The sequence below is a fragment of the Buceros rhinoceros genome, unplaced genomic scaffold (genome assembly GCF_000710305.1).
Source record: "Buceros rhinoceros silvestris isolate BGI_N320 unplaced genomic scaffold, ASM71030v1 scaffold44518, whole genome shotgun sequence".
Taxonomy (NCBI): Eukaryota; Metazoa; Chordata; class Aves; order Bucerotiformes; family Bucerotidae; genus Buceros; species Buceros rhinoceros.
The window spans coordinates 1-15,333 of NW_010427103.1; the positions used below are offsets into that span (position 1 = coordinate 1).

The following is a 15,333-nucleotide window of genomic DNA, read 5'->3' on the forward strand; positions in this document are numbered from 1 at the left end:
CGCAGAAATGTTGGGCCGGTGGCGTCGGCGGTTCCCAGCCCTTGCAAATACCGTCGTGCTGCACTGCTGGAACGGTAATCCAGCCTTGCCTGTACTCCGAAGCTATTCGCTTGCTTGCTACCCTTTTCCAGTTTCAGAAGATGGGCTTTTGTACGTGGAGGGGTGATACCAACTCTATGCTAGCGCTGGAACCTTGTTCGCAGCCTTAAGTCGTTAACTGAGTGTGAGAATGCAAACGGAGTTACAGCCTCTTAGTCTGGCCAGAGCATGAACATATTTATGATCTTGTAGCCTTTGATTCTGTGTGTATTAAAGAAATGCTGAAAGGTATTGTCAAAAGCATGTAGGCACTAGTGTGTATTTTGTCAACCTGTATCATTGTGATGGTACAAGGAGTTAGCTGTTCTCTGTTCTTTATGTCTGCATCGTGACATTGGTCTAACGGTCCTGTTCATCTGTGAAGCCTGAGGATAGATGTCAAACCACGTGGAAGGAGATGTATGTGTGTTTTGTTCTTGTGTATGCTTGCAGAGGGGCTGTCGTGGTTCTATTTTAAACGTCAATTGCTTTCAAACTCACCGTTGGTTTTCAAAACCATGTGCCAGTACACGAAAGACAATTAAGTATCTTACTATTCAATGAAAAACCTGCAACTTTATATCCCAGGTTAAGAAGAAAATGGCACGCGTGTTATCTGTCTCTCTCCGTGGGTAGCACAAGTGCTTCTGCAAGTGTGTTAGGCTAGAGGATCAACTTCATTTTCATCCATGTTGATGTATTGCTTCCCGTCAAAGAGGTTCCCCATTTTGCTTCCTCGTCTTACATTGCCAGTATCTCAATACAGTTTTTCTGTAATTGTTTTTTTAAAGCTTTTTTTTAAACAGAATAATATAAATTAGAAATTAAACAGCTTTTTTACTTAAGAGATCTGGAATATGAAGTGTGATATTAGCTCTTTTGTAAGTAAAGAGGATTCGGGGCTTCTCTTTATTTCCATTTAATATGTTCATGGCTTCTAACAGAGGGATGCAAGTTATCGATAATGAAGCATTTGAGTAGTGGATATTTGTGAAAATCTTGGCCTAAGTGGAAGTTGCTCAGTAATTCTGTGAAGAGTAGTAGAAAACAGCTCTTCTCTTTCCTAGTTTACTATTCTGTGAATAATTTTTTTTTCATTAGTTTGTATCAGAAGGCAAGGATATTTCTAGATTGCCTCAGCCATCCAAGGACTAAAGCTGCATAATTCTTTCCGTATTAGCTCTGTGATATAGAATATGAATATTTTACTTGGGGAGGGTGGGAAAGCCTTCTCTTAATTTATGTGATAAATTCTTTGTGTTTTAACTTTTAATTCAATTTTTCGTATGCTTACTTTCAACAGCGATTACAATATGCTTCAGAGGTGAAAAGCAGGACTCTTCGGTTCATGAATTTAAGAAGTGCAGGAACTCTGAATGACACAAGGTAAATTTTATTTTGAGGTGTTCATATGAAGATATTGTCTCTGCGTTTCAAGATAATTTTTATCCATGGTAAGACTTTCAAACTAATGTGATGTTGATATGATGATATAAAGGAAAAGTACAGTTTTACCAAAAAGTATTTGTGAGTAAATTTGGGAAGTCACTTAGGAAATAATTTATGTTCCTAAACATAGGTGTCTAGCAGCATTTCGCCTGGGTAAAGAAGGGTATATGAAATTTCTGCTTGCGCTGAGGGCATGTGACATAGTACCTCTCAGAGGCTTCTACCCTTCTGTTGCAGCAGTTGGAGGCCCAAAGAAGTATCGCGCAGACGTCTAAAATGGTTTTTACTGTTAAGTACCTGAACCAGCACAGGAATCCTGCCTGATCCTAAGGCTTTCTGTTCCTCACGCCCTTAGGTGTTTCTGTAATATCCCTCACATAAGTGGCATAGAGGGTATTTCAGTAACTGTCTACCAAGAAACTTTTTAAAAAAATCACATTCTGTATCATCAACCAAGATACTGAGTCACCGTAGATCGTAGTTACTGTTGAATTGCCATGACCATTAGCAAAAACCAAAGTGATTTCACTGAATTTTCAGTGGCTAGAGATACCCACCTACACACTCAGATAAAAGTTGACACTGAGAATGGGTGGAAGAACTTAGGTGATTTAATTACATTTGCTTAATTAAACTGATCTAGACTGTTCCCACTAACTTTTTCTACTTCTTTAAAGCAGATAACAGAAGCAGTCTCACAAGTGCTGTAAGCCTCTCATAATGGCTAAAGGGTGCTCTGAGACTTTCTGAAAGAGAAGATAGTTGTATGTATTAGTTCATAAGTACATTTTAAATAATGTCTAATTACTGAACTGCATTGATAATTCCAGCTGAGAAGTCAAATGCTGTACGTAGACATGGCGTATGGTATGGATGTTTCTATGCTGCTTATAGCTACATCAAGTTCCTCAGAGCTAAGTGCTGCTCAATATGCCTCTCAACAGGAGAAGCTTGACGCTATTTATAAAGTTCAAAACTAAGTAGTTTTTATACAAAGTCTGGTTTTGAAATCTAATTCTCTCCTCTTAGTACACAGGGGTCAGTATGTCTAAGAAAAGAAGTACCTATTCCTCAGTTAAGAGATCTCTACTACCAAAATTTCGAAATTCCGCCTCCTATTTATAAGGTGGATTGTTACCTACATCATGGTTACTGTTTCCTCCCACGTCATGGTCTTGGTATGTTTTTATTGTAGGAAAAATACAGTCTTTCATGTTTTTCCTCCTAATTATGGGCTTGTATGTCATTTGTAGCTGCTTAGATGAGACCACTTACGAAAAACTGGCTGAAGAAACACTGGATTCCTTAGCAGATTTCTTTGAGGACCTGACAGATAAGCCTTTTACCCCAGAAGATTACGATGTGTCTTTAGGGGTATGGTTTAAACATTCTAATTCCATTGACATTATTGTACATTTTTTTTTTTTTCCTTTGGAGGATAGTTATAAATTAGTCACCCTAGTGCTAACACTTAAAATACAATGCAGTGTTTACAGCTTTATTGTTAAAAGATGCCTGTTTTAAACTGACTGGAGCAACTATTCTGGTAAAAAAGAGCAGATGCTGCTGTATGGTTTTTAAAATCCAGTGTATAAAGACATAAAGTAGAATAATAAATGAGCACAAGAGGAAATGGAAACTGGTTTCTAATTTCACAGTAGTCTATAAATCTTGCTAAACATGCATAGACCTCTGACATCAGCAGTCACTTCTCCCTCCCTGGTGAATGCTAGGACAGGCCTGCGTGGCACTGTACATGCACATCACATGTAATTGGTAGAGCAGTTTCTTTGACTGCCCTGGATTCTGAGAAGCAGCTTTTGTCTTGGCAAGGTAGAGTACATTTGCCCTGGCTTTACTGGTGCCAGCCTGTGGTGGACATATGCAGCAAGAGGATGCAGTGTTTGGATAGGTGGTTGCGAAAGTGAGATCAGAGCATACATGGGGAGACGACTATTGTCACGGGAGATACTGAGCGATTGCTAGCCTTTAATAACTCAGTCACTCAATTCGTTTACTGGAGTAGCAAACTCATAAAAATGTCCACTTCTGTTTGTATAGAGAATTTATTAGTTTCCTTAAGTGTGTTGTATGTTTCAGCCCTCTACAAGATTTGGAGGAGAGTGCAGTTTCTCCCTACACTGCTGTCTGCAACACAGGTCTTTCACTGCTGCGTTTTTTTTTGAGGTCATATAACTGCAGCTTTCTACTTACGTCTTACCACAAGGAGTTTGCTTTCTACTAGCCCTGTTAGTTAAGGTTTTATGCTCAGGTACATTGAAGCAGATGGTTTGGGTTGCACTGTAAAAAAAAAAAAAACAAAAAAAAAACCCCCAAACCTTTGTAGTTTTCAGACTTGCTCCTGTATAACTTTGTCATCATAATGTTTGTTCTTACTCTCTATTCTAGGTATAAGAAATAAGCATGTTGTTAGGATGATTCTGTTGTTGCCCTTAGCAAATACTATTTGTTGCTTTAATTACGTACTTAATACTATAGCTAATTCCTTTTCTGGTGAAAAGCAAAGAACTGTTTAACAGTTACACTTCTGTATGTTTTAGCGTATCAGCCCTTATTAGCTTGATTTAAAGAGCTTCGGAGAAAAATTAGGAAAAAGATTAACCACTTAATATTCTTAGACACTTCATTATGTGAAGGTAATGAGTCATCTTATGTCCAAATTATATCTCCAGCCACTGTAGAGTGGATTGTGTTTGAGACTGACTCACTGAGAGGCTCAGAAGGAATTATTATCCGTCTTAATTTTTACCGGTAGGTAATGAGTCATCTTATGTCCGAATTATATCTCCAGCCACTGTAGAGTGGATTGTGTTTGAGACTGACTCACTGAGAGGCTCAGAAGGAATTATTATCCGTCTTAATTTTTACCGGTAGTCCTTTGTTGCATAGACTGTATGATGGCAGAGTGGTATGTTATTGCTTCTGTTCAGAGCAAAGAGTTAAGTAGTCCCAAGTTTACCAAAGTTAATTCCAAATGAACAAAGCTAGTGCCATAGCAAGCCACAAGGTGGCAAGCGTGATAAAGGTCTGTTATGCCTGTGAATGTCATAAACTCTTCTATTTCGTGCAACTTACATCTTCAAGTCTAGGGGAAGAAAAAACCACTTTCAAAGAATATTCTTGTTGCCAGGAGCTAACAAACGTTCATCCAGTAGTAGGAAACACGTACAGCAGTATTCTTTAAAAATATGGTTTATGTTCATAAATTCATAAAAATTCAAATTTTATTTTCTGGTATTTTTAAAGTATTGCAAAATTTGAAGGAACGTGTTTTAAACACAGCATTAAAAGTTAACCTTTACTTAGTTTGCAATGACAGAGCAACTAGACTCTTCAACAGCTAACAGAATGGAAGTAATAGTATAATTTTTTTATTAACTTTTTGGAAACCTATTTGCTTATAATGTTTCTGTAGAATACAGCCTAACATCATGTTGAATAATTAATATGGCACTAAAGAGCACATAGAAGAATAGTGAAACCTTTATATCACTATTCAGGCCTAACCCCCCAACCTTGCTCTTACTCTGCTGTACCCATAAAGATCTAGGACTGCTCAGTTACAGAAAAGTTAGAATTCTGACAACCAGAGAGAGAAGTAGCTTGTTCTTGTCCTTCTTTGCACTAAGTGTACATATAGTGCAAAGACATAAATATACTTTGCAGTAAATATATATTTAATGTAACTGGCGGGACAACCTGATGGCGATATTAACCAGGGGAGCCCTTTATTTTTATTCTTCTAATCACAGATATAAACCTCATATCAAGCACAAAACCAACATGGAAACTAAGGTAAAAAAGCATCAGACCTTTAGATTATTATTTCATGGCTGATGATCCTTGAGAAATGTCAGAAACCAGCAACACTGAGTTTCTTTGTAGGGAAGGAAGCTCCTAAGATGCTGCCTATGCTACAGAGTGAGTTTACAGGCAGTAGGTACTCATAAATGAAAGTATTTTTTTCCCCCACAGTGTTTATACATAGCAAATAGCCCTAGCAATGATAGTAGCTCCAGCAGTGTCTTCTTACTAAAGCATGAAAAGTGTGATTCCCTTAAAGAAATTTTATCATGCTCTAGGACATGAAGTATTTGAGAAATATGACTAACCTATTACCTGAATCATCAAACTGTGTTCTGTAGAGATACCCTTTTTAATTAGCATGATTCAGATCATCTGTACATTAATTCTAGTTGGAGTTTGTTGTTCTCTTACTCTGAAAGTTAGGACAGAAGTATTTTTGTCAGAGTTACCTGCTTTTCAAATGCATCTGTGAAAATGTCAGAGAAATGTTAATCATGTTGTCGGTAAGAAATGTGAGTAAGAAAGAGAAATTAAATGCTCCATAGGATAATGGTCTAGAGCTGGCATAACTAAAACAACCAGTCCTCATAGAACTTGGGAGTGGAACGTTTCTGAGGTATGATTCAGGATCTAGGCACTTCATCAGAATTATTGGACGAAGAATTGTGTTTATTCACTTGGAAACTGTTACCTAACTTGTTCTTAAGTAACTGTAAAATTGCATGGCTCAGGAATCGGGCAATAATACATAAAGCTTTTTGACTTTGAACCACACCAGTTCTGCATTGTTCCTTAGTAGAAGTTGTTGATACTGGATGATGTTTTAATCGTTGCAAAACGAACTAGCAGTCCTTTCAAGATGACATGTCAAAGCTCAAGATTATTATTTAAGTAGGGCCAGAAGGTTTGAAGCGCAAATCAGAATCAAAGATATGCGGGTTGTCCTAGGTATTAACACAGATATTTGATACCTAATGATCATTTTTCCAAGATACTGTTGTTGGGGATATAGTTGGGAATGTGATACAAATATGTAAGTTTCTGTTTATCTACTGCAGATTATGTAATTCTTGTCAAGTAGCAGGATGCAGATTTTTAATTTCTCACTTCCTTTTTTTGTGTGTTTTTAAGAGTGGAGTTCTAACAGTTAAATTAGGTGGAGGCATGGGAACATATGTAATCAATAAGCAAACACCAAACCGGCAGATTTGGCTGTCCTCACCCACTAGGTAAGTTATGTGTAAGTTAGTTACGTAATGTCTGCGGACTGGGTGGAAATGTACTTTTTTATAGCACAGCATGGACTGTCTGATACTCTTTTCATATGTAACCCTTTTACTCAGTATACTGTCAAAACATGATATATCTCTATGTTTCATAATAATGTGTTATAGAGGTTTGAGGCACAGTACAGCGTGCTGACATACCTAAACTGATGCAGGAAATGTGTAATACAGGATTTTCATAGCCTCTTCCGGTCCAAAACCACTGCCTACAGGAATATAGCCTACTGACAGAAAAAATAAACAGCCATGATTAAGAAAAACCCCGAAGCTTCTGTTGGAAAAAGGGTGGCTCTTTCCTCTTAAAGCTTGTGGGATTTCCTGCTTTATATGTTTATGTGCTCTCCCACTAGTTGTTTTTGTCACGCATCTGCACTTTACAGGATCCTTGGCTAGCTATTCCCTCTGCCTTCTCTGATGCTGTGCTTTGATCCATTCCAGGTTTTCTGGTTGGTTTCAGCAGGGAAGGCAGCCAGATATGTGGGAAAATGTAGCTGTCTCTCAAAAAATTTTTTAATCTCTGCCGCTATCCCAGGGAAAGAACTGAGGGAACTGGTCGGTGTTAGTGGTGGAGGAACCAGCTAGCTGGAAAGTATGAGCACTCCCAGTAACTATGCATGCGCACCTCTTGAATGTTGTTCAGAAAGAGAGTACCAATGGCAAAACTGGGGATGGTTTTGCAGTAGTAGAATTCTGTGGCAGGGTGTGTGTCGGAGGGGGAAGAAAAAGCACAATGGAATTTAAGATTTTAAAAGAAACAATCTTAATAGACATAGAATTTACCTAAAGAAAATTCTAACTTTGCTTTAGTGTACTCACGTACTGGCTGGTGCACAGCATACTGGGTTAGTAATTCTTTTCTACTAACTCCTCTCCTAATCTAGAATCCTTTTATTAATTAAATAACTTGCTTAACAGGTACCTCACCATATAAGGCACAGGCCTGCAAGCTGAAAAACCTTTTTGTTTAGACAGATGCAGACTGTGGGCTAAAATTTATTCATTCTGTATATTTTTGCAACAAGCCTAATTTCTGAACCTTGATTCTGCTTAAGATGACTGTAAAATTTTCATGTCACTGACACAAAGATTTCATCTGTTTATGAAAATCAAAATTCAGAGAATTCCTATCTGTCTGGAGCCATCTATAGTTCAGCTAAAACAGACATGCTCCAGAATATGGAATGTGTGGGAAAGATGTTAAACTTTTAATTTTTTTTTCTATTGCTCCAGTAGTGAATAAAAATACAAAAGGAAGGAGAAAAACTTGAAAATTCTCTGATAGTATTTTTCATTATCTGTGATGGAAAATTATTCACCTACAAACATTAAGTTTTGTGCTTCCTTAACTGGTATTACGGTAAACAGTGTTACATGTTCACTTACTTTCTAACTTCTGAAAAGCAACTCCAGCAAATGATCTGGAGTGACATACTTCTTAAGTGCAACATACTATGAAGTGAAAGAAGCAACTGTTACTGCCAGTGATCACTTGCATTGAATGTTATATTTGGAAAATTTGTACAGTAAATACAGAATCTTGAGTCTTTAAGAACATACCTAAGGCAGACATTTCTTAAGATGAGAGACATTTTCTTGAAATTTTTTTTACCTTCTGTCTGCTATCATGCATCTATACACCAAAGTGAACTTAAGCTTGTGCTCATGTTTGTAAAGCTTTACTTAGTTGACAATTTTTAAAAAAGGGGGCTGAGAGGCTGGGTGCAACCTGCCAAAAGTAATTTCATGTAACTCCTTTGTCTGAAAAGACTTTTCAGCCTTTACTTAGTGATCTCTTAATGATACCTTTGTATGATATTTTAATACTTCGCTCTTACTGTTTAAAAACATGCAGTATTGCCATGAGAACTATATAGTCTATATTTAACTTCTTAGACATTTTGTAGATTTCACAAGATTTTTGCTTAAATTACTAATTTAAATGAAAAAAGAAATCACATTTGTACAGCATTTTGAAGACTCAGAGAACTATAGAGTTGTTTCCTAACCGTTTAACTGATATTTACTACGTAACAGCTAAAAATAGATCAAATAATTTAGCATTTCTTTTCGTCATTGTTGATTAAATGGCTTGCCTTAGCCTGATTTTCATGAATGGCTGCATCCCATTCTGTCATTCTCTACGGTTAGGAAGTATAAACACATGTGTACACTGCAAGGACAAAGGAGTGAGAAATGCTTAGTGAAGTAACTGGAGCACATAATCTCGATTCCAAATAGTTAGCAGTTCCCATAGAGCAAATGAGATTTCAGTGGAAGCGACTGATTTGAGTTTGCGTTTGTAACTTCTTCTGATTTGGGTAGTGGTGGAAAAGTTCTTCATTTTAATACTGCGATTCAGGATATTCAAGGTTCAGGTTAGCGTTTGTAGAGAACCTGCAGATTGTTCCTGTGTATCTATGCGATAGTCTGTTTTCTAGCAGATCTTGCATGTGGATTGTCTGAGGTCCAAGGCATCTTGTGCTACAAGTTCAAGGATAAGACTGATGGTTTGTCTGTTTATTCCAGATGACCATTTCATTCCTTTCTCTTTTCTTAGATTCTCTAGCTGACATTAACAGTAAAGAGTGCCTTTCAGTCATTCCCCTATTTCAGGTGTGGAGAATTGAGTGGATAGAAGTCTGCAGTGGAACACAGGTGTTCAAGTTTCTTTCTTGATACTTACTATAGGCCTGAAAAACCAAGCCAACAGCTATATGATAGCACAGAGGAGAACAGCATTTTAAATATGAATTTCCAATGTGTCAATATACTTACTTTCACCTGGTAAATTATTTTGTTCCATCTAAAAAGAAGGTGAGAATGGTGATCCGTGTTCTGCTGTGCTTAGAATATCTGCATGTGACTGCCACAAGAACTAATCGATAGCATTAATCCAGTGTCATACAAATAACCCTTGTAATATTTAGGTGCATAAAAATATATGGGTACAGGACAAAATTGGGGAAATCAGTGCCAAAAGCAAGAAGGGAGGGAGCGTTGTGTCTGTTAGGAGTGACTGATAGATCTTGTCCGTTAGGAGTGACTGATAGATTTTGTCACCTTTCAGATACATCTGTTGCATTGCTTAGTGGTTCCTGACCAGCAGTTCCTTTTCTGCTCTGCTTCCTCACACTGACCACTAGGCCTTCTCATGCTGTCTGTTCCTGTTCCTGGGCACTCCCTGGGGCGCATTACAAATACGGGATTCCAGCAGCTCTCCATGAATAATCTGTACTTACACAGTGCTAAGGTTTGGTTTTTGCTTTTTTTCTTTTTTTTCCTAGTGGGCCCAAGCGCTATGACTGGACTGGACGGAACTGGGTGTATTCTCATGACAGAGTATCCCTTCATGAACTACTATCAAAAGAATTTTCAACAGCGTTAAAAACTAAATTGGATTTGTCCTCCTTAATATATTCTGGGAAAGAAAATACTTGATGATGCTCTACCTCATGGAAGTCTAAAGACTTTAACCACAAGCCAAGCCCTTCCTTAGTTTCTGAACTACCTGAGCTTAATTTTGTTGTTTTTCTTGGCATTGCAATATTCTGTGACAAAAATGAAAATAATATATTTTTCTCTAGTGCTCAGTCTTTGGGTTTCTGTGTCTCTGCTTGAATCTGTGTCTGTGTAGTACAGGTAGTTGAGGTTCCCCTTTCTGTTACTGCTTTTCTCCCTTTCTTACAATGGAAGTCCTGAATTCTCACTGTCTGTAGTCTTGTCTGGACATAAGGGCTGACCGACCTGGTGACTTCTGACCAGCGCACAAGTGCTCAACTTCTTTTGGTGAGACGTTCACCAAAACCCAGAAAAGCCTGCTAAGTGCATTGATATAAGTTGTGGTACTGTGAATGTATTGCATTAAAATTCATGGCTATCACGAGTGAGTAATGTATCACAGGCAAATTGAACGTGTCATAAATGAAATGACTGTGGAAGGAGGACCCTTCTAATTTTGTGTAATGCACATGGTAAGTTTTTATCTCAAGTTTTGGAGAACTTGCTCTTGTTTCCAAATTCTAATTTCTTTCACATTAGGATTTGTTTTGAGCTAAACTTTGTATTATTTAGAGGTCTGCGTGGCTGTGAGCAGCATATAGAACTGAAAAGGCTGGTATGTGGTATTTAAGCTGTGCAGCAAAACCTCTGCAAACATTTCTGTTACTGTGGAAAATTAAAAGCCTCTCATGGTAGGAAAAGTCTACACTAATTTTGCGCTGTTGCGTTTCTCGAGTAAGTGGGCTTAGATTTTTCACTGTGAATCAACAAGGCTCCCCTTAGTACTTTGCTGGTGCAGAAAACTTCAGCCTTTTTGCTTCTTAGAATTGAATATGGTCCTTGGGCTGATGCAGCTGTCTCTTTCAGGCTGTTAAAAAGTGAGTATGAAATAAATCATATACTCTGGATCTTAAACCAAAAAGCTTTAAAAAGAAATTGTGAACTGCAAGAACTTCTACACTTGCCCTGCTGTATTATTACAACTGGTGGCTTTTAATTGCCTATAAAATGAAAGTGCAAAGTTGAGTAATTCTTAGGAAATGGTTATATTGTACTCTTATAAACTGGTTATCAGTGTATGAAAAGATGTTCACTGCAAACTATTTTTCTTTTTGGTTCCTCTGATGCTTGTGGTTAGTTTGGCATAATTCTCTGGCTAGCTACAGTTATTACAGATGTGATTAATTTTGTCACTGAAAAACACTAGCTGTATAGTATTGTTGCCCAGTATATCAGCATTGTTATGTGCTATTTGCCACTGTTAAGTAGAGAGAAACATTTCACTGGAAGCAGCTCTTGGTTAATTGTGCATGCTGTTTGCATGTTTTCTACTGGATGAGGTAAATACAATGACTACCAACTCGTATGACTGCAAGAGTAAAAGATGCACACTTTTTTTAAACAAAGGAAGCTAAAAATAGAATATCTTTTTACTGTTTTGAATTTAGAATACTGAATTCGTAGCATATGAAAAATGCTGTGGAATTTTTCAGCATATGGAAAATGATACTATTTCAGTCAGTCTCCTAGTAGTACAAATAGCTGTTTAAACACATTTGCACAGATGTGAATGACTTGATATTTGAATCAAGAATACTGCCTCCTGGTTGTTCTTTTGCCTGATCACCTATAGTTTGTTTAATTATTTTTCTGATTGACTTTTCAAAAAATTATTTTCTTAAGCATTTGCGTGCAACATATTCACTAACATGCATCTCATTCATATTTGGAGGTTCATTTTGCATTCCCTTAAGTCTCATGCAAATGTTTGTACCAAAATAAAGATGCTTGTAGAATTCTTAATTCATTACGTAAAGGTGTGATTTCAGGCTATGATGATAAAGACAGCGGACGTGAGTATTGTGTTAAAGTCTTTGTGATTCTTTAAACGCTTGCTGGAAAGATTCTTTTCAAAACTGAGCCAGTCAGGGTGAATTTTGTAAGAGCACTTCAGCTTTCACATTGGATGTGCCTTGCCTCTCCTCTATAATGCTACTGCTATTTATGAAAACAATTTCCTGGTTTTAGGTAACTGAGTAACAAAGGGGTTTAATCTAAATGGTGAAGATAAATAGTGTCAGCAAGCTAGAATGAGTTTTACCTCGTGTACAAATTGAATCATGGGATATGACTCATTTTTTGCTCTAATTCTTGGATCCAATTGTAAATAAGGGCAAGGACTCTGGCCACCATTCTGGTACAGTGGAGGCACAGGATGAGCTGTGATTCTGTTGTCAGGCTTCACGTACTGCCCCAAGCCAAGTAACTGCTATTTTTTACTTCTGTAACTTACTTGAATAAACAGATGGTTCTCTAATTACACATCTGACCTCAGGTCAATAGTGTCTTGCTTTACCTTTCCCAAAAGAAATAGCTGAGGCATGGTGTGTATCCTTTGATACACGCTATGGACAGTTGGTATTAATAAGAACCATTGTGTTACCGGCAGCATTTTTCCCACAAGATAGTTGCTCCATCTTTAGTGAAGGAAAACATCCAGAGTACTTCTGAAAGGTGAGTATTGCTATTTGTAGCTGTACTAGATGCTCAGACCGAGCAGAGACAGTGGGCTGTGTTAGCGTTTTTTTAGGTGTATCACAGTTTTCACGAGTAGCTAATCACTCTTTCTGATGATGGTATTTTTCTGCTTCTCGCATACTGTTTGAAAGACTTGGCATGTCTAACCTTGCTAAAACTCAGTTTCCTGTGTGCCAGGAGTTCTTTGGATGTCTTGATTGAGTCATGTAGTCAAGCTTACAGCAGCTGCTCACAGTGTGTATTGGCATGTGTGTGTGACAGGAGTTGCATACCTAAATGCTTGTCTGGTTTGGTTGGTTCGTTTTCCTCCCCACTTGTTGTAATTCTTAAAAGCATTACCTCTTGCCTGCAAGATTGTTCCACAAGATAAAAGCATCCCTTCTTGTTTCCTTAAAATTCCCAAAGACTTTTAGCAGCTTTTATGAATGGGATAAAGACCTGTGCTGAAGAGATGGTAGCCAAGTAAGGGAAGGGGGATTGGCAGAGAAGTTTGTGTTTGATTTCTTTTAGGTTCTGGTTAATGGTTGAACTCTGTGATTGTGCTAACCAGCTCTGTAATGTGTGGGAGTCCTGGGAAGGAAGGCGGAGGCTTGCCAAAATACCTGTAAGAGCATTCAAAATAGAAAAGGAAGCATGGGAGGGGCAGAAGCAAAGGCTATCAGGAAGAGATTGTTTGCCCAACGGCTGATGTTGTTGGCAGGGCAGGGAAAGGCTAGGGGCAAGCTGCCTCATGTTGTGGCTCCTTAGGGGATGGTATTTTAAATTAACAGCACACCATTATTCTTATGATTGTAATCAATCAAACATGTTCTGCTACTGAGATTAAAAAAACCACCTGTTTAAAGATAAGGAAAAGTTGTTGGGAGTTTCATCCCCCTTTGTCCCAGATTCTTTTATTTAAACTGTACTGTGGGCAGTCGTACAACAAAGACAAGGTTCATGACCTCCACCGAAGGAGATAGCCAGTGGAGGCTGTTTCGCTGGAGGCAGAATAAACAGAGCTACGAAGAAATGAAGTTTTTTAAACAGTTATTAATTACAAACTTTTGGGGGATTTCATGTGTTAAGGAAACACATACAAGATTAGGTAAGGAAACAATAGATGTTTAAAACAAGCCATATAATGCTTTTGCTGCCCTCGCAAATTTGCTGAATTGTCTAAAAAATTGTTTGTGTCATGGTACTTACGCCAAGTGATCACTATTGCAGTGAGTAATTCTGTAAGCATTGTTAGTTTTCAGATGTAGGCTCTTCTGCTAGCCATTCACTTTTCTACTGCTCTACTAAAAGAAGTCAGGAATACATTAAATATGTCACTATTACTACTTTTCATGGCATTTTAGGATCATTAACCAAGCATCGCAAGGCCACTTTTACAAAAGAAGCTTCAGAAAAAAGGGGAAATGTTTAGGGAACTAACATGAAATTTTTAAACATTAATTAAGGAAACAGAAATCTAGCACAGTGTAAACCAAATATTCTGGCACATAGCTGGAGACAGACTGAATTTCCACTCTCATGCCTTGATTCTGCCTCAATGCAACCTTGTATTTCGTACTGATGGCAGAGCCTGTTTATAGCTGACAGAAAATGTCAAGTTACTGAATCGGTCCTTGTTTTTTCTCCTTGGTTTTGCTGTTCGGGGCTTTTAGACTGCAACAGTTGCCTAAAGACTAATGTATGCACATGCATGTGAATTATTAACTATAGCTACAAGCAGGCTTTTTTCCATGCAACCTCTGAATGCAGTTTCGAATTTGCTGTCAATAAAATAGACTCTTTCGGAGCCGCCTTCCAAAGTCCAGGGCCTTCATGAAGAACGCTGTTTGCCTTCTTTATCTTAATTTCTGCATGAGGCAAACTGCACAAACATCATCTGCACCTAACGAGGAAGAAACCACTCTGAATTAGGAATGCTATGAGAATCTAGAATATTTAGCTCAGTTGAAAAAAATCATCTTCCCTTTCACACCAGCAGCTAACACCACGCCAGAAAAGTTGTAAGTAGATTTTGTTTCACAGGCCTGATTCTGTGAGAGAATGCCATTTAATTTAGAGGGGCTTGCATGTGCTTTAACCACCCAAGAATGCAGATAAGGAATTCTTCTGACATTTAGTGCTTTACAATTCAGAAGAAAAACGACTCTAGAGAATCCTGTCAGGGCTGTTTGGCCTTGCCTCTCTCTTTTCGGCTCCAGGACTTCGGTGATAGTAGAAAGCTGATACCTGTGGAATGCCAGCCTGAAGTGCAATTCCCTTCTAAGTTAAGGTTTCGTGAACAGTATTAGTATGACTTGCCAAGTGACGCTGTGTGTTCTGGCCTGGAAATGGAGCTGCTCTGCCTTCTGCTAATCTTGGGTGTCTCAGCTATGAGTGATGATGTGAACACCCAGCTTCTCAGAGTTGCTAGAGCACGCCAGTAAAGTGGAGGGAAGTTGGCCATAGCTCTCGCCTGATAAAAGGCAGAAAAAAAGCAGGTTTGGAAGCGTATGTGGAGCAGTGCACCATGTTTTTAAAAGATGTTACTTCGGGTTAGAAACGTCTCTGTGGGCAAGTCTAGATCCCAGCTTCCTAATAAAACGTTGATGTAAAGTGAACACGCAAATGCAGAGCTGGGTGACAATAGTGCACTCCGAGAGCAAGCAGCGGCGAAAGG

General features: G+C 38.2%; 1 protein-coding gene across 1 annotated transcript; it reads left to right on the plus strand.

The window, feature by feature from the left end:
* Positions 1-7: 7 nt before the first annotated feature.
* FXN (frataxin) lies at positions 8-10,079 on the plus strand. The gene is made up of 5 exons (XM_010141744.1): positions 8-74; positions 1,359-1,464; positions 2,781-2,901; positions 6,487-6,584; positions 9,926-10,079. The coding sequence occupies exons 1-5, from the start codon at positions 8-10 to the stop codon at positions 10,077-10,079; spliced, it is 546 nt and encodes a 181-aa protein (XP_010140046.1).
* The last annotated feature ends 5,254 nt before the right edge of the window (positions 10,080-15,333 follow it).

Coding starts and splice junctions, on each gene's coding strand:
- FXN (XM_010141744.1), top strand. CDS start 8: ATGTTGGGCCGGTGGCGTCGGCGGTTCCCAGCCCTTGCAAATACCGTC. Junction 75..1,358: donor CGTGCTGCACTGCTGGAACG/GTAATCCAGCCT, acceptor TTTAATTCAATT/TTTCGTATGCTTACTTTCAA. Junction 6,585..9,925: donor TGGCTGTCCTCACCCACTAG/GTAAGTTATGTG, acceptor TTTTTTTCCTAG/TGGGCCCAAGCGCTATGACT.